The sequence below is a fragment of the Oryctolagus cuniculus genome, chromosome X (assembly GCF_964237555.1).
Source record: "Oryctolagus cuniculus chromosome X, mOryCun1.1, whole genome shotgun sequence".
Lineage (NCBI taxonomy): Eukaryota > Metazoa > Chordata > Mammalia > Lagomorpha > Leporidae > Oryctolagus > Oryctolagus cuniculus.
The window spans coordinates 94394316-94419630 of NC_091453.1; the positions used below are offsets into that span (position 1 = coordinate 94394316).

The 25315-nt window shown below is 38.4% G+C and overlaps 1 protein-coding gene across 1 annotated transcript; it reads left to right on the forward strand.

Moving 5' to 3' along the window:
* The first annotated feature begins 22956 nt into the window (after positions 1-22956).
* Positions 22957-23480, forward strand: LOC100346663 (large ribosomal subunit protein eL32-like). The gene has a single exon (XM_070067145.1). The coding sequence runs from the start codon at positions 23006-23008 to the stop codon at positions 23411-23413; it is 408 nt and encodes a 135-aa protein (XP_069923246.1). The 5' UTR covers positions 22957-23005; the 3' UTR covers positions 23414-23480.
* The last annotated feature ends 1835 nt before the right edge of the window (positions 23481-25315 follow it).

The following is a 25315-nucleotide window of genomic DNA, read 5'->3' on the forward strand; positions in this document are numbered from 1 at the left end:
CCAAATTAGTTTGAACTTGGCACATCCACAAACAATACTGAAAAAGCTCCAACTGCTGACTTCCAAACCTCCCTAAATGGGTGTTGATTCAGCTCATGACAACTTTACATTGAGGGCAAAAGTTGCCTGCTTTGAACAGCACAGACTTCACATAGATAGCACTAAAGCTAGCAAGTACAAAAGCTGAAAAAAAAAGAAGCCATCTCTTCAGCTATGTGACAGTGGACAGGATATAGATTTTTGAATGGTTTGCTGTCCAAATGCTAAGTGGTGATATGTTGTCCAATCCTACAGCTGGGTGGCTTACAGAATAAGGAACTGTCCCTTAAGCTCTAACACTGTGGTAGAAATCCATCTCTGCTTGCCTCTGCTCAGTCCCAAGAGGACAGTTGTCTACATATAATTATACACAATTGGGCACAGTCAGTAGCTTCATTCGGGAGAGACCCAGCTTTGATCTTTGCTGGCTCTTCAATGACTCCTGAACCATGAAGGAGGTGGTCATGCCAGGTCAGGGTTTATTACGGAAACAGAGTTTGAAGGGGCTGACATTGGAGCTGACAGCAAGGTGGTTGACTTTTGGAGAAAGGACTTCATCCATGCAGGCTTGCATGTCAGGAATGCAAAGAACCTGCCTGAATGGTTTCTTATACTATTCACAGGGAAGGAGAACAAAAAACAGAATCCCTTGACTTTGCAAGCGACTTTGCTTTCCTTTGATAGTCAGTGTAAGCCTTTCAGAAATTCTATTCTCTTCTTTACAGGGATACACTAAGGGAAAGATTGTGATTCTAATAAAATCAACTGTAAGATACTTGAGCTTTTACAAAGAAGCATTACTTTACTAGACTGAATGTTTATACAATTCACTGTAGACCCATGCAATTTAGCCTGCTATTATATTGTACTGCCAGGTATGTACAGCCATAAAGATAACTTGTATGGCACCCTTACCCCCTTGTAAGAAATATCACTAAATGCCAAGATAGCCTAATAGGAAACCATGGAGTTTTTCATAAAATTGAAAAGTGTACTCTGTGTATTAAGATAAAGCACGAGCATGTAAACCGTGGAGAAATTCATATATTCATGTTATCACCTTTTTACATCCTCACAAGAAGTTGAAAAATGATGTTCATGAAGGTAAATTAAAACTCTATAAAATTCAATCCTAAAAGAAATGTACTTAAAAAATTTAACCAGATTTTTTTAAACCAGAATTTAAAAACCTTTTAGCCCCAAATTGAAATTACTCAGCTAAAAAGAAATTAGCTATCTAGCCATGAAGAGATATGGGGGAAACTTAAGAGTATGTTCCTGAGTGAAGGAAGTCAATTCCAACTATATAGCATTCTGGAAAAGGCAAAACTAGAGATAGTAAAAACATTAGTGGTTTAAAGGGGTTGAGGATTTTTAGAGTAGTATGCTAATCTGTATGAGATTACAATGGTAGGACAAGTCATTATACACTTGTCCAAATCTGTGGAATATGGAACATCAAAAGTCCACCAATGTAACCTATGGACTTTCAGTGATAATGGTGTGTCAGTGTAGGTTCATTGACTGTAACAAATGTATCATTGTGGGAAGTGAAATCCATACTGTGAGAGATTGTGTGTGTGTGTGGGGGGGAGGGGAGAACAGTATATGTGGGAACTCTAATTTCCAATCTAAAGCATAAAACTGTTCTACACATTAAATGTAATTAAAAATTACATGTATACATGCATGTGTATGCACACATACAATTCATCTAACCCCTGTTTACTAGCATTCAAGCTTTCAAAAATGAACATTTACTAAATATTCAAGCTTCTTGCTATGTCCCTCTCCAACCTCATTCTCCCCAAACTCCATTCTTTATCCTGAGGTAACTACTACATTGATTTTTCTTTATCATTTCAATGCATTTCTTTACCACATGTATTCATTTATATCTATAGTTTTTACGCTTTGTAGTTTTATACACTTTTAAATTTAAGTGGAATTATGTTTTACATAATCCTTTGATACATATTTTGTTTTCTGTAACCTTCATAGTGATACGCTTCTTCCATGTTGCTGCGACTCATTCTTTAAACATCTCTATACTATTCCATTCCTTAATGTTCTACACTATATTTTCCCTTGTTTTTGGACATTTGGTTGTTTTATGTTTCTTTTTTTTCTTAATTTACTGTTTCTAACTTTAATAAACCTGTACTCTTGTGAAGGGATATGAAAATATCTCTTCAGGAAATGTTCATAGAAGTTGAATTGTTTAGCCCTGTGGTATATATCTCTATATCTTTTTATAAATTTTATTTCTTTATTTTACTTTATTTGAAAAGTACAGAGACAAAGAGAGATATTTTATCTGCTGGTTCACTGTCCAAATGACCACAATAGCCAGCGGTTGGCCAGGTTGGGACCAGACTGAAGCCAGGAGCCTGGAACTCCTTTTGGGTCTCTCACCTGGGTGGCAGGGACACAAGTACTTCAAACATTATCTGCTGTTTTCCAGGGTGTGCATTAGCAGGAAGCTACATCAGAAGCAGAGGAGCTGGGACTCAAACCAGGCACTCCAATATGGGATTCAGGCCTCCCAAGGAACATCTTAACCTCTGTACCTAATGCCCACCAAAGTCTATGTCTTTATCTTCACAAATTAACGCTGAATCATTTCTCTCAAAGTTGTTATACAATTTCATATTCCTGCATCCTTGTTAATGTTTGATAATATCAGGTCTTTCAGTTTTTAAACAAATTTGATGGGTTTAAAGCAGTGTCAATAACAGAGTTCAACCAATAGTACTAGAACAAAACAAAGAGAAAATACTAAAGTGGATAAAGTATTACATTGTACATCAACAGTCAGAACAAGAGCTAATCAAGTCACTGTTTCTCATAGTGTCAATTTCACTTCAACAGGTTTCCCCTTTGGTGCTCAGTTAGTAACTTTTCTTAGGTGTTTAAATTTTAACTGAAAAGTGATCCCTGTTAAATATAAGAGTGGGAATAAGAGAGGGAGGAGATGTACAATTTGGGACGTGCTCAATCGGACTTGCCCCAAATGGTGGGGTTAGAATCATGCCAGGGGATCCCAATACAATCCCATCAAGGTGGCATGTACCAATGCCATCTCACTAGTCCAAGTGATCAATTTCAGTTCACAATTGATCACACTGATAGGTCTAAGAGTCAAAGATTTCACACAAAAGACTAGTGTCTGCTAATACTAGCTGATAGAATCAAAAAGGAAGAGAACGATCCATCATGAGAAGCAGGAAACACAGTAGACTCATAGAATGGCAGATGTCCTAAATAGCACTCTGGCCTCAGAATCAGCCCTTAAGGCATTCGAAAGTGGCTGAAGAGCCCATGAGAGTATTTTAGGCATGGAAAGCCAAGACACCCTGGAAAAAAAAAAAAAAAGAAGAAGACCTAAATGGAAGATCTCCGTGAGATCCCAGTGGAAAAAACAGGGCCATCAAAGAAGGAGGTACCTTTCTCTGAAGGGAGGAGAGAACTTCCACTTTGACTATGAACCTGTCGGAATAAGATCAAAGTCGGCGAACTCCAAAGGCTTCCATAGCTTTGGCAACTCATGACTAGAGCCTAGGGAGATTACTGACGCCATAAACAAGAGTGTCAAATTGTTAAGTCAACAACAGGAGTCACTGTGAACTTACTTCTCATATGGAATCTGTCCTTAGTGTGTTGTCCAATGTGAAGTAATGCTATAACTAGTACTGAAAGAGTATTTTACACTTTGTGTTTCTGTGTGGGTGCAAACTGATGAAATCTTTGCTTAATATATACTGAATTGATCTTCTGTATATAAAGATAATTGAAAATGAATCTTGATGTGAATGGAATGGGAGAGGGAGCGGGAGATGGGAGGGATGTGAGTGGGAGGGAAATTATGGAGGGAGAAGGCATTGTGATCCATTAACAGTACTTTGAAAATTTACATTTACTAAATAAAAATAAAATAAAATATTGCTTTGTAACTTGCTAAAAAAATACAGCAGTGTCACATTTAATTTGTATTTACTAATTCCTAGTGGGGTTGACATTGGAATTTTCATGTATGTATTATTCTTTCATGTTGCTGTTCTACAAAATTCTTATTTGATTTGTTTGATCATCTTGTTATTAGATTGCTTATCCTTTTCATATTTTTGCACCTTCTCCCACTTTGTGAATTCTTACTTTAACTGTTATTTATTTTTATCTATTTGAGAGGAAGACAAAGAGACAGAGAGAGAAAGAAAGACGGATATCCAGAAAGAGAGCTATCTTCTTCTGGTTCACACTCAAGATGTCCACAATGGCCTCATTGTGGAGGGCAAACCTGGGATCTGGGAACTTAATCTAGGTCTCCCACATGAGTAGCAGAGGCCCGACTACTGGAGCTATCACCTGCAACCTCCAAGGCTGTTTATTAGCAGAAACCTGAAATTGGAAGCAGAGTTGGGATTCAAACCCAGGCACTCTGATACGAGATGCACACATCCCAACTGGGAGCTCAAGCACCACGCTAAATGCCTGCCCCTCATTTCACGTTAGTTGATTTATCTTAATTTTTTAAAGATTTATTTATTTATTTGAAAGTCAGAGTTACACACCGAGAGAAAGAGAGGCAGAGAGAAAGAGAGGTCTTCCATCCGCTGGCTCACTTCTCAATTGCTGCAATAGCTGGATCTGTGCTGATCTGAAGCCAGGAGCCAGGAACTTCTTCCGGGTCTCCTACGCGGGTGCAGGGCCCAAGGACTTGGGCCATCTTCTACTGCTTTCTCAGGCCAAAGCAGAGAGCTGGATGGGAAGTGGAGCAGCCGGGACTCAAACCGGTGCCGATATGGGATGCTGGTACTGCAGGTGGCAGCTTTACCCGCTACGCCATAGTACCAGCTCCTTTATCTTAATTTTTACACAGTCAAGTTTATTACGTCTTCCCTGTCATGTATGCTGTTGGTGTCCTATTAAGAAATCCTTTTATATACCAATGTCATAAAGATATTCTTTTAAGTTTTCTTACAAAATTTTCCAAGTTTTTCTTTTCATATCTGCCTTTAATCAATCTGGAAAAAGCCCCAATGGATCCAAAATAAAGCAATTAGGAAGTAAATCCAAAACACTAATAGAAAAACCAGAATAAATAGAAGTACTTAAGGTGGTAGAAATAAATCCTGATTATACTTGTGATTATTATTAATTTAAATGGATTAAAAAAATCCAGTTAAAAGACAATTATTATCAGACCAAATTTTAAAATGTAGGTATATGGTACATAAAAAGATAAGAGAGGGGCCGGCACTGTGGTGCAGAAGATTAAAGCCACGGCCCTTGACACCGGCATCCCATATGGGCACTGGTTTGAGTCTCGGCTGCTCCACTCAATCCAGCTCCCTGCTAGTGTGCCTGGGAAAGCAGCAGAGGATGGCTTGGGTACTTGGGCCCTGAACCCATGTGAGAGACTCTGTGGAAGCTCCTGGCTCCTGGCTTTGTTGTGGGCATCTGGGGAGTGAACCAGTGGATGGAAGATTCTCTCTCTCTCTCTCATTCTTTATCTGTGTGATTCTTTCAAATAAATAAATAAATCTAAATAAAAATATATGGGAAACATAATGACATGGGATGGACAAATTTAATAAGTTCTAAATCTATATTGGGCAAATAATAACCAAATGAAAAAAGCTAGTATATTCTAGTTGGCAAAACAAAGCCAGTAGATGTGTAAAGCATTTGAACAGGGTTAACTAGAAACCTTGATCTACTGGATTCAGCAATGGTAAAATATACATTATTTTCAGATTTCAACCATACATGAAAGGTTAGAAAATTGGCCATATACAAACTATAATGCAGGTCCTATATTTCATAGAACAGGTGTCATGTACATATTTCTTTATAATTTGATTAAGTTAGAAATTGGAAAGCATGAAAAGCCTAAATAAATGGATATGGGTGGAAAGGCTTTATATCAAACATATGCCAATTCTTCCTTAATCAGGCTTTAGATTAGATATAACTCAAACACAATTCAAAAGGATTGTGTGTGTGTATAATTTGAGGATGTGATTCTAATATTCATAAAAAAGAACAAAGAGCAGCCAGAGCCCAACACTAATTACAAAAAGAGTCTGGGGAGGTGCTATAGCTTAATATTGGCTGGATATCCCTGGAAGTTTCATGTTTTAAGGGCTTGATCCCCAAAACCTTATGTTAATAATTAATGAGTTACTGTTATTGGTTAATGGATTAAGGATGGGGACTTAATATAATTATCATGTCTGAAGGTGGAAACTTCATGAAGTAGACTGATTAGTTTGTTCAGATGGAGCACCTATGGTCAAATCACAGTGGCATTATAAGGAGGAATCATAGAGGCATGCACAAGCACACTCCCCAAGTCTCTCTGCTTCCTGGCTTGCTTTTTGTGCTTTTTTCCACATGCTTTCTGCCATCCACTGCCCTCTGCAGACTCCAGACCAATGGGGCTACCTGATCTTAGATTGCAAACCTCCAAAACAGTGAGCCAAGATAAACCACCCACTCTCTTCCTTCTCAAGTCTGCATTAAGTATTTGTTATAGCAACAAAAAGACAATACAGGATATATTACATTAACAGATATAAAGAAACAATTAAAAAGAAAGTATATTTATTTAGGAATGAACCAATACTTCTCTTTTCATATTTATCCAATGTTACCATGCATACTTAACAAACTCTAAATTCGATCAATTTTTCACACTCTTCAAAACAGTACACAGACTTTAGAATACTTAGCTGTCCTTATGCTCCTCAAAATGCTGTGTTACACGTCAGATTTTAGATCGACTGATTTTCTTAATCCACAAATTAGACAATATTATTAATGTTTATGTAGCCAACATTTGCTTAGATCCATGACCAACGTTACTGGTTTCTAAACTGACCATCCCTACCATTGTCTCAACACTTCCTTCTGGGATAATTTCCCTTTGGACTGAAGCACATACTTTTCAATCTCCTTTGGTGAGGGATCTGCCACTGGTAAAGTATGTAACTTTCTGTTTTTCCTTAAACATCTATTTGGCTGGTCTCATTTCTTCATCATGCTCTCAATTTCATATCCTTCCCCCAGTCATAGTAATTTAAAGTATTTTATATCATGTACTTGATAATTCTAATATCTAAAGTCTGGATCAGGTTTTTTTTTTTCCCCAGCTGATGTCAATACAGGCTTGTGAAGGCACCTCAAAATTATTCACAGTGAGATTCTGAGCAGCTTAATAAATAAAAGAAATGAGGGGCCAAAGGAGACTGAATGGCATCTTTATGAAGGTACATCACAATGTTTGTGGACACACAGAATTATAAGATACATTTATTTTGGTGCAAGAAATTTTGACATTAAAATGCTCATGAACAATGTGTAGTATGGAAGAACTATGTAAGGATTACAACTTTTTTTTTGCACCAAAATAAACATCCCTTATTTACATTTTTCTATGATATTTTTGAAGTGCCCTTGCATTACTGATAGGTATAAATTTAGGTGTGTTAACACTGAGTATTTGTTAATCCTATTTCTCAAAATTAAGCAAAATTACCTGCCCGGTATCAGGACATGTTGAACCAAAAATAGCCTCCTGGTCTCCTCTGAGCAAATTACTCCTGCCAGGAGGAAAAGTGTTGTTGAGCCTAAGTATTTTCTCCAAATGTTCTAACTGGATAAATTGTATCACCAATTCTACTGCCCAGTTCAGAATAAGTATAGGGGAAGAAAGATGCCAGGAGTGCAATACTAGCAAAGATCTCCTTACCTAGCAGAAAACATTAGAAAACATGTCACCCCTAAAAGTGCCTTGTAACTGTACCAGTTTGCTAGGGCTACCATAACAAAATCACGGACTGCGTGGTGTAAACTGCAGAACTTGCTAGCTCACAATTCTGGAGGCTGGATGTCTGAGATCAAGGTGTCAGCCTGTTTGCTGATGATATTTGGTGCCCTTGTGGGTGGTGTTCTCCTCCAGTCTTTATGTAATTTTCCTTTGAGTTTCTTCACAAATGAGTTCTTTATTTCAAGTTCACTAGTAATATGGGATTAGGATACCACCTAGTTCAGCATGTCCTCATTTTAATTAATTATATCCTATTTCCAAATAAGGGGACATACTGAGTGAGGTACTGAGGGTTAGGACTTCAGCACATGAATTTGAGGAAACAATGCACCCTAAACAGTGTCCTGATATGCTTTGTGTGTGTTGACTGTAAGTGTATATTTCTTGGAACTTCATCTGTGGAAACCCTTTGAAGCCTGGGTAGAAGATGTGTTCTTCCAGATAATATTTGTGTTTGATTTTGCCAAGAGCCTGTGAGACATCCAACTGGCAGCTATTATGAAATAAATTCTCAGTAGGAGGTTGCTCAGATCACATCAGTAATGTGAACTCAGATACCAAACTTGCCCACGGTCCATGCTTAACTTAAAAATTCTGATGATTCTTTTTTTCTACTCAACCCTGTGCTGAGACTAAGACAGGCAGATTTCTGCCTGTTTTTGGGAGCTAGATTTTTTTTAAATTATCATCTTTACAAGGAATTTTTTTTAGAAAATCACCTTTATAATAAATATTTCACTTTTATTTTTTTTCCAAATGCAGACTACAGCCCTTAAATCGTATTTATTTTCAGTTTTTATTTGAAAGCCAGAGAGAGAAAGAGAGAAAGCATCTTCCATTTTCTAGTTCACTTCGCAAATGTTCTCAGAGCCAGGGAAGGGTAAAGCTGAACCCAGGAACTGCAAACTCATTCCAGGTCTCCCTTGTGGGTGGCAGGAACCCCAGTGCTTGAACCATCACTGCTGCCTCCCAAGGTGCACAGACAACTGGATCAGAAGCAGAGGAGGTTGAACTAGAACCAAGGACTCTGATGTGGGAATGTGGGTATCTGAAGAGGAGAGTTAACCAAACACCTATCACAAAGAGGATTTTAAACCTTCACAATGACATCTACACTTTTCGTCAGGGTCTCAACAGATTTCCTGCACTTGATGGCTATTTGTCTCCTTTCTGGACCAAATGTTCTCAAACATTGATGCTAAAAGTCATCAAGCTTTCCAACTGCTTCCAGGGTAACATCTTGCTTTCATATATTTACTTATCTTTCTGGATTTTGCCTCACTTTCATTTTCAACCTTTAGAGGATTTTCTTCCTTTCTTGCCAGCAAAACTTCATAAATAGAAATAACTAATAAAATATAATTTAGCCAACATTTTCAGTTGCTTTGCCAGAAATAATAATTCAAGTTTTCTAGCTTTCTTTACAATGTAAAGAAAACATCAAGCTGAGTGAAATAAGCCAGTCCCAAAGGGACAAATATCATATGTTCTCCCTGATCGGTGACAACTAACTGAACACCTAAAAGGAAACCTGTTGAAGTGAAATGGACACTCTGAGAAACAATGTCTTGATCATCCCTTGTCCTGACTGTTGCGGAACAACTTACTATTTTATTCCTTTTAGTATTTCTTTGTTCTACTTAATAGCATTGGTTAAACTCTTTAATTAGCACACAATTATTCTTAATCATTTAAATTTAACTGAAAAGTGATCCCTGTTAAATATAAGAGTGGCAATAAGAGAGGGAAAAGATCTACAGTTTGGTACATGCTCACTCGGACTTACCCCTAATGGTAGAGCTAGAAACGTGTCAGGGGATTCCAATTCAATCCTATCAAGGTGGCATGTACCAATGCCATCTTACTTGTTAAAGTGATCAGTTTAAGTTCATAATTGATCAAAAATATAGGATTGTCAAAGGGATTACATAAATAAGACCAATGTCTGCAAATAATAATTGATAGAATTAAAAAGGAGAGAATGATGCTAAATGTGAAGCAGGACACACAGCAGACTCATAGAATGGCAAATGCCCTATGTCGCTCCCCCTCTAGCAGAGGAACGACACTAGACCCTGCACTGTTCTCTCTGCCCAGCCCTTCCCGGGTTAGATGCCGGAGGAACGACGCCGTCCTGGGTTAGCTGCCGGCCCCCCGCCTCCGCTTTCGCGGAGGAGCGGCACACCGCCGGCCGGCTCTCTCAGGGGCTGCTCAGATGTTCCTCAGGTGTTCCCTCAGATGTTCCTGGTGCATGTTGTCTCTCTCCTCCTTTATAGTCCTCTTCCACCAATCCCAACTCTGCTACCCACACGCCGAGTACGCTGCTCTCCTCCAATCAGGAGCAGGATCAGCTCCTGCAGCTTATCAGTCAAACTGATGAGGCAGCTGCATAGAGGTTGTTCGGTCTCTCTCTCAGCGCCATATTGTGGGAGATCGGATGCATAGAATTAGTCCTAATTCCAGTAATTTAGTCTAGTCTCAGTTGCTCCCCACACCCTAAACAGCACTCTGGCCACAGAATCAGCCCTTAAGGCATTTGGATCTGGCTAAAAAGCCCATGAGAATTTTGCAGGCATGGAGAGCCAAGACACAGTGGCAAAAAAAAAAAAAAAAAGATCTTTTGATGTGTTGTTGGATTCAATTAGCTAGTATTTTTGTTGAGGATTTTTGCATCTATGTTCATCAGAGATATTGATCTATTATTCTTTTTCTTTGTATCTTTTTTGGATTTAGGAATTAGGTGATGTAAGTGTCATAGATGGAGTTTGGAAAGACTCCCTCCTTTTCAGTTGTTTTGAATAGCTTGAGAAGAATTGGAATTAGTTCTTTAAATGTCTGGTAGAACTTAGCAGTGAAGCCATCTGGTCCTGAGCTTTTCTTTGTTGTGAAGGTCTTTATTACTCTTTCAATTTCCATCTTGTTTATTGATCTGTTTAGGTTTTCTATGTGTTCATGACTCAATTTTGGTATGTTGTATGTGTCTAAGAATCTATGCATTTGTTCTAGCTTTTCCAAATTTGTTGGTATAGTGTTCTTTATAGTAATTCCTGATGATTCTTTTTATTTCTGTGCCATCTATTGTTACATTTCCTTTGTCATCATTGATTTTATTAATTTAGGTCTTATCTCTCTTTATTTTGGTTAGTTGGGCCAATGGTGTATCAATTTTGGTTATTTTTCAAAAAACCAGCTCTTTATTTCACTGATCTTTTATACAAGAGACCCTGAATAGCTAAAGCAATTTTATACAACAAAACCAAAGCTGGGGGCATAACAACACCAGATTTCAAGACATACCACAGGACAATTATAATCAAAACAGCCTGGTACTAGCAAAAAAATAGATGTTTAGACCAATAGAAGAGAATAGAGACTCTGTTCTCCCTGAAATCAATCCACACATCTACAACAAACTTAACTTTCACAAAGGAGTTAAAATCTATCCCTGGAGCAAATGGTGTATGGAAAACTGGATCTCCACATGAAGTAGTTTGAAACCAGGCACCAACCTTACACCATACACAAAAATCCACTCAACCTGGATCAAGAACCTAAATCTATGACCCAATAACATCAAATTACTAGAGAACATTGGGGAAACTCTGTAAGACATTGACATAGACAAAAACTTTTTGGAAAAGATCCCAGAAGCACAGGCAATTAAAGCCAAAATTGATGAGAGGGATTACATCGAGCTGAGAAGTTTCTGCACTGCAAAATAAGCACTCAGTAAAGTGAAGAGGCAACAGATAGTATGGGAGAAAATATTTTCAAACTGTAGAATTGATGAAGGGTTAATATCCAGAATCTATAAACAGCTCAAGAAATTTAGCAATGAAACAAAAAAATCCAGTTAAGAAATGGACAAAAGACTTGAATAGCATTTTTCAAAAGGGGAATTTCAAATGGCAACAGATACATGAAAAAGTGCTCAGGATCACTAGCCATATGGGAATCACAAATCACAAGCACAATGTTTTACCTCACCCTAGTTAGAATGGCTCTCATACACAAATCAACAAACAATAAATGCTGGCAAAGATGTGGGGAAAAGGTACCCTAATGCACTGTTGGTGGGGATGTAAACTTGTGCAGCCACTGTGGAACATGGTATGGAGATACCCCAGAATGAATATAGACCTCCCCTGTGACCCAGCCATCCTGCTCCTGGGGGTCCAGATCACTATTTCATATTAGACTGAATTCATTTTGTTTGGGTAAATTTCCAGGAGTAGAATGGCTAAGGCTAAAACATGGAATCAACCCAGATCTCCATAAGACTGGATAAAGAAATTATGATATATGTACACTATGGAATACTAAACAGTAGTAAAAAAAAAAAATGGAGTCCTGTCATTGCAATGAAATGGATGCAACTGGAAACCATTATACTTAGTGAAACAAGTTAGTCCCTAAAAGACAAATACCATATATTTTCCCTGTGGTAACTAATAGAGTATCTAAAAGGTAATTTATAGGAGTGAAATTGACAGTTTGAGATTTGATGATTGTTCACAGCCCTTGTCTTGACTGTTGAGGAATAGTGACTTTTTCTTCATACTATTTGTTGAACTCTTTTCTTAGTGTAGGGTTAATCTCATAAGTATAAAGGAAACTTAAAATAGATCTTTGTAAAAATTAAGAGTAGGAGTAGGAACGGAAGGAGGAAGAAGAGTTGGAGTGTGGTCAGAAGGGAGGGTAGGTTAGAAAATATCACTATGTTCCTGAATCTGTATATATGAAATGCATGAAATTTGTATATCTTAAATAAAATTTTAAAAAATTAAAAAAGAAACATACAACAATCTTTATTTGAAATATTATCTGTATAGTCAATGATTTATGTTCTGTAATCTATTAAAATATATTTACTTTAAAAAAACTGACAATATATTTTCCCAAAGTCATAAGGCTGGAAAGCAACAGAGATGAAATTCAAGTTCATGTCTGTTTGATACTCTAAAACACTAATGTGTATGACTTCTCAAACTCTTCTTCCAGGTTAAACTCAAATACAAGCCCCTCAAAGAAAACATTCAAGAACCCATCCTGGCCTTTCTGCCTATTTGCTACATTGCTACCTAGCACTTCATGCGTTGCCAGTCTCATTGTTCTCTGAGGAATCCAGTGTATATCTCTCACATTTAGTTGTGACCCTGGGATAGAATAATTTCACCTTCCTCATTTCATCTCTAGCACCTGGCATGGTACCTGACACATATAGAGTAAATTGAATCAGTGACTGGGTTTAATGGAATTAGTTCGGATGCATGTGGGTAAATGTGCTGCTCAGAATCCCTTACATGCTCTTAACACCTCATTTAACAAGCAAGTTCTTCCTTCTTTTCCTAAACCTTCTATTCGTTGTGAAGCTATCTCCAGAAAACAGTTTTAGTTGGAAACAGCCAGCCTTGCAATTTTCAAAGCACTTTCTATTACATTTGGTTTCCTCATCAGCCCTGTGAGTTGGCCCCAGTAGGAGTTTTCATCTTGTCTTACCAACGAGGAGACTGAAAGCCAGATGACATATTCAGGGGCTGATAGAACCAGGAATTAGCGTAGATCTCAGAGCTTTCCACTATTCGAATCTGGCCTTCTTGTGATTAAAACAGTGTCTTTGAAGAAGAGAAATCTCAGTAATTTGAATCATGTGAAGCTGTACTAAATGATCATTGGAGGAAGTGCTCTCTGATTTGAGTGGAATCACTAGGAAAACGTATTTAATTTGTAGCTTGTTAGGCTCCACCCTCAAAGGCTCAGATTTAGTAGCTTGAGGGTAGAACCTAAAAAGTAACAAATACCCCGAGTGATATTTCTTAGGGCACAGTTGTGAAACACTGCATAAAGAAAAGAGTGGGCTCAGGTTTGTTGTTTTAGGTTGTTTTATATTCAAAGCAAAACATGATCTCATTAGTGCAATCTGTATCTATTAAGAGAAAAGGTAAGTATTAGAGGAGAGGGGCAATGGTGGCCATGGATAGGTGACAACTGCAAACTGGCTGAGGGACAGCGAAGGAAAAGTCAGGGTGCACACAATGCCTAAATTATCTGTTAAACTTTTTATAAGGTGAAGAAAGAAAATCAGGGAAGAAATTCTGCTTGTAATATTTGCTGCAAGCTCTCAAGGCATTTTGTATTGGAAAAAGAAGTATGTTGATGCAATTCCATATCTAGCTTTGCCATTTGTTCTTTTTCTTCCACAGAAGGTGTTACTTTCTATTTTATCCCTCTCTGCTCTCTAAACTAGGTAACCATTTGGTTGTTTTTAATTGTCACATTTGTTCTCATACCAACATGTTAAATGTAACTTGAGCAAAAGCCAAACCTGCAAATCCCTTTTGCTTCTTTCTGAAAATCCACCCAAAATTGAACTTAGAAATCTCTCTTAGTTTGAGTTCCCTATTACATTTTCTACAATTATCAGGTTATTAATGCCCCGTAGGAGAGGATATGATTTCATGTTCAACTATTCATCACATTCTGAATATTTCTAAATAAACAATGCAGATGGAGAACAAAAATGTAGCATTTTAAACATCAAAATATACCTGTGAAATAATATATGTCCTACATAGCCTATTTCCTTATTGGATTCAATATAAAATTGACAATGTAAGATCCAAAATAAAACAATCTAAAATAAGACTTTGTTTTCAAGTCCTCATAAAATCATGGGAAAGTATGTAGTAAACTGTTTAAAATCACACTTAAAATAAAAAAATTTGCTAGATCAATAGCAGTCAAAATAAAGTCACAAAATATGAATGCAAAGTACCCATTAATTTTGTTCATGTAGTATTCTAATAGAAGGTATAACTAAGAGCTCAAAGGCACAGAACTCACCAAACCAGAATGTCCAAAAATTTATGTCAAGGCTTCACTCTCATACTCCCACAGAGGACTATTCTTTGGGGCAGATCAGACATTAGTGTAGCCTTAGAGGGAAGTAGGCAATTATTTTCAGCCTACTAGGTGACAGGCACTGAACTCAGAATATTACCATTTCATCTTATTCCAATAAAATCCTACAATGCCCTCTCCAATTTACAAATCAGAAAATGTGTCTCAGTGATTAAGTTATTTATCTAAGGTTACATAGCTAGTAAATGGCAGATTAAACCCAGAATGCTAATTCTAAAGTTTATTCTTTTCAACTATATCATTGTGCTCACACATTTTTGAGGTATAATGACTTATTTTCTCCCTAAAAAATAGTTTGCCATAAAATAAGAAAAAGGGGTTTTAGAATCATAGCCCATTATATCTTCTTATTTTTCAATCTCACTCTGAACCATTATATCTTGCAGAGGGTATACAGTTTCAAAGGTGTCAAGAGTATTCGAAATAACTGACATTTAACATAGCTTTTAGATGATATAGTTTGAGTCATTGTGCTCTGCAAAATCACACACATTATGTTTCAGTATGATGTGGAAACAAAACTCAATGAAAAAAATGCAGAGAGAAAAAAACATTTCTGATAAAACCCTATACACATAGGGTGTGTATATATGTGTGTGTGTATATATATATGTGTGTGTGAATATATATATATGTACATGTATATATATATATATATATATATATATAAGCTTTTGGAAATAATTGTGCTTTGGGCATCCCATGTTAGGTATCAGTGATAAATAGCCTGCTGCGTAGATGTGTCTTCAGAGTTCAGAGCTGGAGATTTAAATTTGAGGAGTCATCAACATGTAAATAACATTTACAATCATAAATCGCCAGAGAAGAAAATATTCACAGACAAGTACACAGAGGCCTGAAGTATAAACATGTGATAACTCATTTCAGTGCCTCAAATTTCTCAGACTGCATCCCCAAAACATATGTACTCCCCTATACACATGCACGTGCATGCACACACACACGCAGTTCTAGTTTTAGTGTGTAGTTGAATTTAGACCTTGCATATCATTTTTTATAGAGTTAGACAGTGGGAGAGATAGACAGAGAGAAAGGTCTTCCTTCCGTTGCTTCACCCCCCAAATGGCCGCCATAGGCGGAGCTACGCCGATCCGAAGCCAGAAGCCAGGTGGTTCTTCCTGGTCTCCCATCCGGTACAGGGACCCAAGCACTTGGGCAATCCTCCACTGCCCTCCCGGGCCATAGCAGGGAGCTGGACTGGAAGAGGAGCAACTGGGACTAGAACCCGGCACCCACATGGGATGCCGGCGCCGCAGGCAGAGGATTAACCAAGTGAGCCACTGCACCGGCCCTAGACCTTGCATATCATTATAATATGTGGCATCACTGGTAAAAGCGAGAGTATTAATAGGCACAGGGACTTGAAACTGGCTGATGTGAGATATTTAAGGTCACGTAGAACCAATGTGTGGCACTGTTTTTTTTTTTTTTTATGTATTTGAGAGAAAGAAAGAGCAATCCCATCCATTCGGTCATAGCTCAAAACCCTGCCAATAATCCTAGGCTGGGTTGGGGATTAAAGCCAGGAGCCAAGAACTCAGCACAGGTCTCCCATGTGAATGGCAGGAAACTTGAACCATGACAGCCGCCTCCCAGGATGTGCATTAATAGGAAAGAGTACTACTGCGGTCAGGAGCTGGAGCTGCGGCTCAAACTCATGCACTCTGATGCAGGATGCAGGCATCTTAACTGTCAGGCCAAGCTCCCAACCCCATGCCTCGGTTTTAACAACAGTGTGGCATGATAGTTAACAGTATTAGCTATGGCACCAAATTACATCAACGTGAATCCTAAATCCACGACTCCTATCAAATGTTCTTAGGTAAATTCTTTAATTTCACTGCCCTTCAGTTTCCTTGTATCTGTAATAATAGCATCTTCTTCCTAAGGTTCTTGTGAGGATAAAATGAGCTAAAATAGGTAAAACATATGGAAGCTCAACAAATGTTCACAATTCGTATCCAAGAATTGTGTAACTCTGAGTCTGAAGGGATCTTAGCAGTTTTCTTTCCAAGCATCCTGCCCTTCAGGAATCGTCTCGAGGAGTTCACTGCACCACGAGGCATCATGTCTATATTGATGAAGTCCCAGTGCTGCACAGTCACTCTGCCCATGGAAACCAAGTCTGCCTCCTGTCACTGCTACACTTAGGTCATGCTTTTCCTTTCCAGAGAGGGGCAGAAGACGTTGCCTCTTCTCCTGATGAGTTTTCAAATCCTTAAGGCAGCTCTCCTGTGCTTTTTCTTTTCTTTTTGATTCTTTTTAAACTGGGCGAGGGATACCCTGCCTCTTCAACTCTTCTGTACACAAAATGAATCCCAAACTTCTCATAGTCCTGTACTTCCTCATCTATACATATTGCCATTTATCAATGTCCCCTTAAAATTTTCCCATGAAATGTGTATATCAAGATATCAAAGGACAAGAACCTGTAATAGGGCAAATATTAAGCCACATCTGATTTGAGCTGAGAGGCACACAGAAAAAAATGAGCATATTTTTTATTTGTGAGGCTTTTAAGCTTGATGACTTTAAGAGGAATAAAGTAAAATGAATTTAATTATCCTAAGTGAAAACTTAAAGTAACTTCTTTAAAGTATTTTTCTAACTTGAGCAGAACTCACCTGGCCCTTTAGTGATAGGCATCCCTATTTTTAAATGAGTGATTTCTACATGTGAGTCATAACATATATATGAGAAATATTCTTTCAATTTTGGAGTGGCTTTTCATTAAAGGTATCTTAGCTGGACACCTGTGAAGATTCATAATCCATTATTTATCTTGTGCATTTCTATAGTACCTGTTGCCATAGTAACCTACTCAGACTGAGATATGAGACAATAAACAAATAAGCTTGGAAAGACCAGTACAGTAACAGATACCTTGCATCAAGATTACTGTACCATAATCAATAGGACAGTTGATGATGTTCTATTGAAACAAATGATGAATCAAGATTATAAAGGCCTCTGGAACAACACACAGTAAAGCAAGAGTGCTGAGCTGCATGTGAAAAAAAAAAAAAAAACGAGTTCAACTCTTGACTCTGTGAAACCTTGCCAGATTATTTAAACTGAGATCTAGTTTTCATTTCTGAAAACCTGAGACAATGCTATTCTGCTGCACACCCAGTGTCGCAAATGAGAGGGCTCTGCAAACAGCTTGTTGTATGGCTGGGCAACCCGGACAAAGCATGGTGCAATAAACTCCCCTGCATTACTGCGCTTCATTCGTAGTATATCTGTGTATACAACGAAACTAAAAACAATGCTGAGCTTACAAAATTGATAAATAATGACATGATAATCATGCTTTAAAAGTATTCTCCTTAGGCAAATAGCATATTTTTCTTGTAGAGTTCATTTCATTTTATGGAAACTTCCATTAAAGTGCTCATTCCCCCATTTACTATCTGGAAACACTTCTTTGAGTTTGCAGTGCAACAAACACTTTTCAACAATTGTTAGTTGCAATGAATACTTTTTTTTGATGTCCTGTACACATCTTGCAGTGGTGGTAGAGCGAGCTAGACTGTATAAGCAAGCAGGACAAAGGGGCTTCTGATGTCAATTTTGTTTTAATTCCTTGTGTATTGTCTAAATAAGACAAGAGTCGGTGAACTCAAAAGGCTTCCATAGCCTTGGAAACTCATGACTAGAGCATAGGGAGATTACTGATGCCATAAACAGAAGTGTCAATTTGTAAAGTCAACAACAGGAGTCACTGTGCACTTACTCCTCATGTAGGATCTCTGTCCTTAATGTGCTGTACATTGAGATTTAATGCTATAACGAGTACTCAAACAGTATTTTTCCCTTGGTGTTTATGTGGGTGCAAACTGTTGAAATCTTTACTTAATGTATACTAAGCTGATCTTCTGTATATATAGAAAATTGAAAATGAATGGAAGGGGAGAGAGAGCGGGAAAGGGGAGGGTTGCGGGTGGGAGGGAAGTCATTGGGGGGGGGGGCAATGTAATCCATAAGCTGTACTTTGGAAATCTATATTCATTAAATAAAAGTTAAAAAAAATTCCTTGTGTATAAGGTTCATGGTGTATTAAACCAATTGATTCAGTGTTGATGTTTGGGCAAATTTCCTTGGCATTATGTAGTTGAAAAAGTACAGAATTGAGGGTCAAAACCAAACTCTGCCATGATAACTGTCTGATCTTGGGTGAGTCATTTAATGTCTTTGTGAAAGAAGCTCATGTCTAAAGTGGAAATAAAAACATTGCCTTTGAGAGTGGGCATTTTGGCCTCATGGTTAAAACGCCACTTAGGAGGCCTGTGTCCCACATTAGGGTGCCTGAGTTAGATTCCTGGCCCCAACTCCTGATTCCAGTTTCCTACTATTGCAATATGCAATGGAATAGCATGACTATCTAAGTGAATGGGTTCCTACCACCAATGAGAGAAATGTCTATTGAGTTTCTAGCTCCCAGTTTTAGCACCATGACAGATGTTTGGAGAATAAATCAAGCATTTGGAAGTTTGTTTCTCTCTCTCTCTCATCTCTCATCTCTCATCTCTCAATCTCTCTCTCTTATCCCTTAATCAATCTCTCTCTGTGTCTCAAATAAATAAATAAAAATTTTAAAAATGAATATTGTGGGCCTGGCACTGTGGCTCAGCAGGTTAAAGCCCTGGCCCACAGCGCCGGCATCCCATATGGGCACTGGTTCAAGTCCCTGCTGCTTCACTTCCAATCCAGCTCTCTGCTGTGGCCTGGGAAAACAGTAGAAGATGGCCCAGGTCCTTGGGCCCCTGCACCCATGTGGGACACCTTGAAGAAGCTCCTGGTCCCTGGCTTGGATCAGCTCAGCTCTGGCCATTGTGGTCATTTGGGGAGTGAACCAGCGGATGGAAGACCTCTTTCTCTCTCTCTCTCTCTCTCTCTCTCTCACTCTCGCTCTCGCTCTCGCTCTGTCTCAGTCTGTAATTCTGTCTTTCAGATAAATACAATGAATCTTTTAAAAAATGAATATCGCCTTTTCAGAGCTCTGTAAGGCTTAGCAACATTGTGTGTGAAGAAATGGACACTCAATAAATTGCAATTGTTATGAATAATCTTGATTCAGCTTGTATTCATGTATCTGTTTTTAGTGAACATAAATTTGATTTAAAACTTATTCCAGACACAGAAGCTTACTTTGATCTTGTTGAAAAATTGAAATAAATATCTAAACCAGTAACAGTGACTAAGGATATTGCCAGCCAAAATGTCTATGGTTTTTAACCACGCACATAGCATAACAGATTTGAAACATTAGACCACATTTCTCTATATTCAGCTGCAGCAGGAATCGGAACACAGAGGCATGTGTCCCCAAAGTAGATTTCCGGTACTGTTTTTGACACATATGATTTAAGGATCTGACACACAGTGAATGGCTTACTTTATAGCTGGGAAAGTAAGTCTGGCAGATTGAAGGAGAAAGTCATCACCTTCTAAATAATGATAATGGTTACAACCACTCAATCATAAGGCTGCCAACTCCTTCATGAAGCCTTCCAGTAAGGATGAATCTTTTGTTTCCTCTCTGTGCCCATGTATTATGTTTGCATTTCTATCACAGAACTCATGAAATTCTCCCATGTATTGCACTTGATTTTATACATGACTTTTATTCATGAGGCTTTTATAAGTGACTGCCCATTTCCCACGCTACCACCACAGAAGTGGGAATGCAGTCATCAGATTCTTGTTACTTTAACTGAGATAGCTGAGAGCAGCTACTGAAGAAGGAAGGAGATTTATTGCAGCCTGTAATTTTGGAGGTTCACAGCCAAGATTGGGCAACTCCATATTGATCTTAGCAACTGTTCAGGCCAGAGGATGGACGAGGAATGACCATATGGTGAGCCAGGAAACAGAGAAACTGGGAACACTCTCTGGTCTTTCCTTACAATATCATCATGATTTGGTCATGGGGCTTTACCCTGGCAACTTAATCCAATTCAATCACATCCCAAAGACGCACCTTCACACATCATAAATGCATCGACCATGAGCAGCAATCCATTAACTGTTAATTTAAATCTTCGGAGGTCAAATGTCTGTATGAGCTTGGGGAGCCAAATTCTTTTCAAGCTATAACATGAAGCTCAGGAACTCTGCATATTCCAGATAAGACTTATTTGTTCCCCACAACATCCTTGTCACTGTGGAGAGGCTGAGGTGGGCAGACCTCTGCCTGTATAAGGATACTTATAAAAATAAGTTCATGGAAAACAGAATTAAAAGAAAAGTTTACTTAAGCATAAAAATTTAGAAATCTTTCCATAGATTTTTTCATAATATGCATTTACCATGAACCTTCTGAAGCTCCTTCATATGCATGGATTAAACAAGAACTTGTGCATAAAAATTAATCTCTTAATTCCATTTTCCACAAACTTTCTGAAGTCGCCTTGTATCTGGAAAGATCTCACCTCTCTCCCTGCCAAGACTCAGAGCTTTGCCACTCTGATCAGCCTTGAGAGCATCCAAATTAATCGCATTAAGCTTTCCTCTCTTTTTTCCTCAAGAAGCCCAGGAATCCTTAGTTTATTTATTTTCACACCCTCATTCTAATCTTATCAAACTCTATCAGCAGTGACTAAAAACTCCACCACTTCCCACTCTCACTCCATAGTTCTCTTTACTGTTTTATTTTTCTACACAGCATTTATCAACATCTGGATAGTTTAATATTTCTTTGTTGTCTGTCTCCCTCCATTAGATTGTAAACTGCCTGAGGGCAGGAATTTTTCATAGTTTTATTTTCTACTTTATTCTAATGCCTGGAACTACCTTCCATATAATAGGTGCCCAACACATATTTGTTAAATATTGAATGAAAAATGTTTCTTGAGATCTGAAGGTATACTATTTTTGTAACTGTCTCTGTCTCACTGTAATGTATATTAGATATTCCATAAATGTATGTTGAATTAAGCTGAATAATTCTACTAACTAACCTATATATATATACACACACACACACACCAACTGATCTATAGATTCTTCCAACCATGCTGACATTGTAAATTGGGGAATAAAGATCAACAGAATTCTTGTGGCACATATAACCTAAGTAGAGTCCATGTATACTTATTTACATCTCAAATAATTTTATTTATTTGTAAAAATTTATTTACTGATTGTTTTTTGTTTGAGAGGAGAGAGAGAGAGAGAAAGAGAGAGAGAGAGAGAACCACAGAACCACACACACACAGATTACCATTCACTTTGGGAGCATTTGTGGGCATTGATTCACTCCCCAAATGCCCACAAAAACTATGGCAGGATCAAGCCCGAGCTAGGAGCTGGGAACCCAATCTAAGTCTCTCACATGGGTGGCAAGGACCAAAGGTACACATTAGTAGAAAGCTGCAACTGGGTTTAGAACTAGGACTTGAGCCTAGAAACTTTAATATTGGATGTAAATGTTCCAAGTGGTGCCTTAATCACTGGGCCAAATGCATGCCCCATAGACTTTGGATAATTTTACAGTGAATGATTGGAAATGAAAAAAATATTCAAGTGTATGATGTTTATTGTTACTTGTTTGGATGTTTGTAACAAAATTGAAATACCAGAATCACTTGTCAACATTAATAAAATGATAATACAGTAAACTTCTGGACCAAGAATAAATAGGAAATGATGAGAAATCAATACCATCAGGACCTTTCATATTTATAATATATATGAGCAACATGCCAAAATCTACTTGCAAAGCTCCAGTCAGTATAATTCTAACAGATATCTCCATGGTCATAGAATTGGCCATAAGGAGATACTATTGTAAATGCTTAGTGTCTACATAGAAGATAAAGATTTTTTAAGAAATGACTGTTTAGAAAATAGAATACTATTAAGCCTTTACAAACATAAAATCTGCCATTTCTGAATGAACTTGCTGGGCATGATGTTAAGTGAAATAAGTCAGGCACAGAAAGACAAATACTACATTATCTCATTTACATGTGGAAGCTGAAGAAGCTTATTGAAGTAGAGAGTAGAATGTTGATTTCCAATGGCTGGATTGTGGTGATGTTGGTCAAAGGTCAGAAAATTTCCTTTAGACAGGAAGAATATTTTCAATAGATCTATTTTACAATATGGTGACTCTAATTAATAATAAAATATACTGCCCTTCTCTTCCTCGGCGCTGCCTCTGGAGGTGGCTGCCTTCTCCTCGGCGCCATGGCCGCCCTCAGACCCCTGGTGAAGCCCAAGATCGTCAAAAAGAGGACCAAGAAGTTCATCCGCCACCAGTCGGACCGCTATGTCAAGATTAAGCGTAACTGGCGGAAACCCAGAGGTATTGACAACAGGGTGCGGAGAAGATTCAAGGGCCAGATCTTGATGCCCAACATTGGCTACGGGAGCAACAAGAAGACCAAGCACATGCTGCCCAGCGGCTTCCGGAAGTTCCTGGTCCACAACGTCAAGGAGCTGGAGGTGCTGCTGATGTGCGACAAATCCTACTGTGCAGAGATTGCTCACAACGTCTCCTCCAAGAACCGCAAAGCCATTGTGGAGAGAGCGGCCCAGGTGGCCATCAGGGTCACCAACCCCAACGCCAGGCTGCGCAGTGAAGAAAATGAGTAGGCGGCTCGGGTGCGCATTTTATTTGTGTTTAAATAAAACCTTGAAAACCGGAAAAAAAATAATAAAATATACTTTGAAATTGCTATGAGAATAGATAACTGTTCTAACTATAAAAATTGCTAAGTATGTAAGGCAACTTATGCGTTAAATAGCTTGATTTAACTGTTCTACAACGTATGTATATGTATCAAAACATCATGCTGGATACTAAAAATATGTACAACTTTTACATGTCTTTTTTTTTAAAGATTTATTTATTTATTTGAAAGGCATAGTTACAGAGGCAGAGAGAGAAAGAGAGAGAGAGAGAGAGAGAGAGAGAGAGAGAGAGAGAGAGAAGGTCTTCCATCCACTGGTTCACTCCCTAATTGGCTACAACGGCCGGAGCTGCACTGATCTGAAGCCAGGAGCCAGGATCTTCTTCTGGGTCTCCCACGTGGGTGCAGGGGTACAAGGACTTGGGCCATCTTCTACTGCTTTCTAGGCCATAGCAGAGAGCTGGATTGGAAAGGGAGCAGTCGGGACTTGAATCGGCACCTATATGGGATGCCGGCACTGCAGGCAGTGGCTTTACCCACTACATCACAGCACTGGCCCCCCATGTCTATTAAAATACGTATAAATAAAACTTTTAAAAAATGACTTTTCAGGGCTGACATTGTGGCACAGCAGATTAAGCTGCCACCATGCCAGCATCCCATATGAGTGCCAGTTCAAGTCCTGGCTACTCCACTTCCAGTCTAGCTCCCTGCTAATGGGCCTGGGAAAGCAGCAAAGGATGACCCAAATACTAGGGCCCCTGCACTCATATGGGAGACCCAAACAATTCTCCTGCTCCTGGCTTCAGCCTGACCCAGCCCCAGTCATTGTAGCCAGTTGAGGAATAAACCAGCAGATGGAAAATCTCTCTCTCTCTGCCTCTCCCTTTCTCTCTGTAATCCTGCCTTTCAAATAAATAAATAAATCTGTTTTTAATTACTATTTTCTTCACACAATCTTCCTAAGGACATTAAGGCCATTTTCAAACTGAAAAGAGTAATTAGAAAAAGGTTAAATAAAAATATAACACACTACTGATTCAAATGAAAAAATTCCAATACATTGCTAAATATGAGCATTTAAGGCCTGATTATGGGCTCTTCTGAGTAAACTGGAGAAAAACAGAGAAGTATTTATCCAAAGAAATTAAGGTATTTAAAGATATAGCACATTTCAACATCCACATTTAAAGATTTTTTTTTTTTAGTTTATTTGAAAAAGAGTTATAGAGAGAAGAGGAGGAGAGAGAACAATCTTCCATCCACTGGTTCACTCCCCCAAATGGCTGCAAAGGCCGGGGCTGGGCAAGGCCAAAGCCGGGAGTCAGGAGCTTCTTCTCGGTTTCCTACACGGGTGCAGGGACCCAAGCACTTGTGCTATCTTCCGCTGCTTTCCCAGGTGCATTAGCAGGGAGCTGAACTGGAAGTGGAACAGCCAAGTCTCAAACAAGAGCCCATATAGGACGTCAGCACCACAGGCAGAGGCTTAACCTGTTATGCCACAATGCTGGTGCCCTCTTTATATTTTTACTAAGATATAAGGAAAGATTTTTTGCTGTTTTCTTCTCTGTCCAACTTGATTCCACTTTCTCTATTTCTTTTAGCTATTTTTTGGTCCAAAAATGTGCAATAGAAACATCGTTGTACATGGTAGCAATTCCTAGTATTATGTGCCTTGGGTGTCTATGGGCATTTAAAGATAAATTATAAAGTTCAAAAGGTAGAAATACTTTTAGAATGGTGCTTAACATGATGGATTTGAAACTTTCTCAAATCTATAGAAAATTGCTCTTAGGTAGCAATCACACTATTATAAGCTAAAATTAATATAAACCCCCAAACTCATGTGAGAAGGGAATGTTTC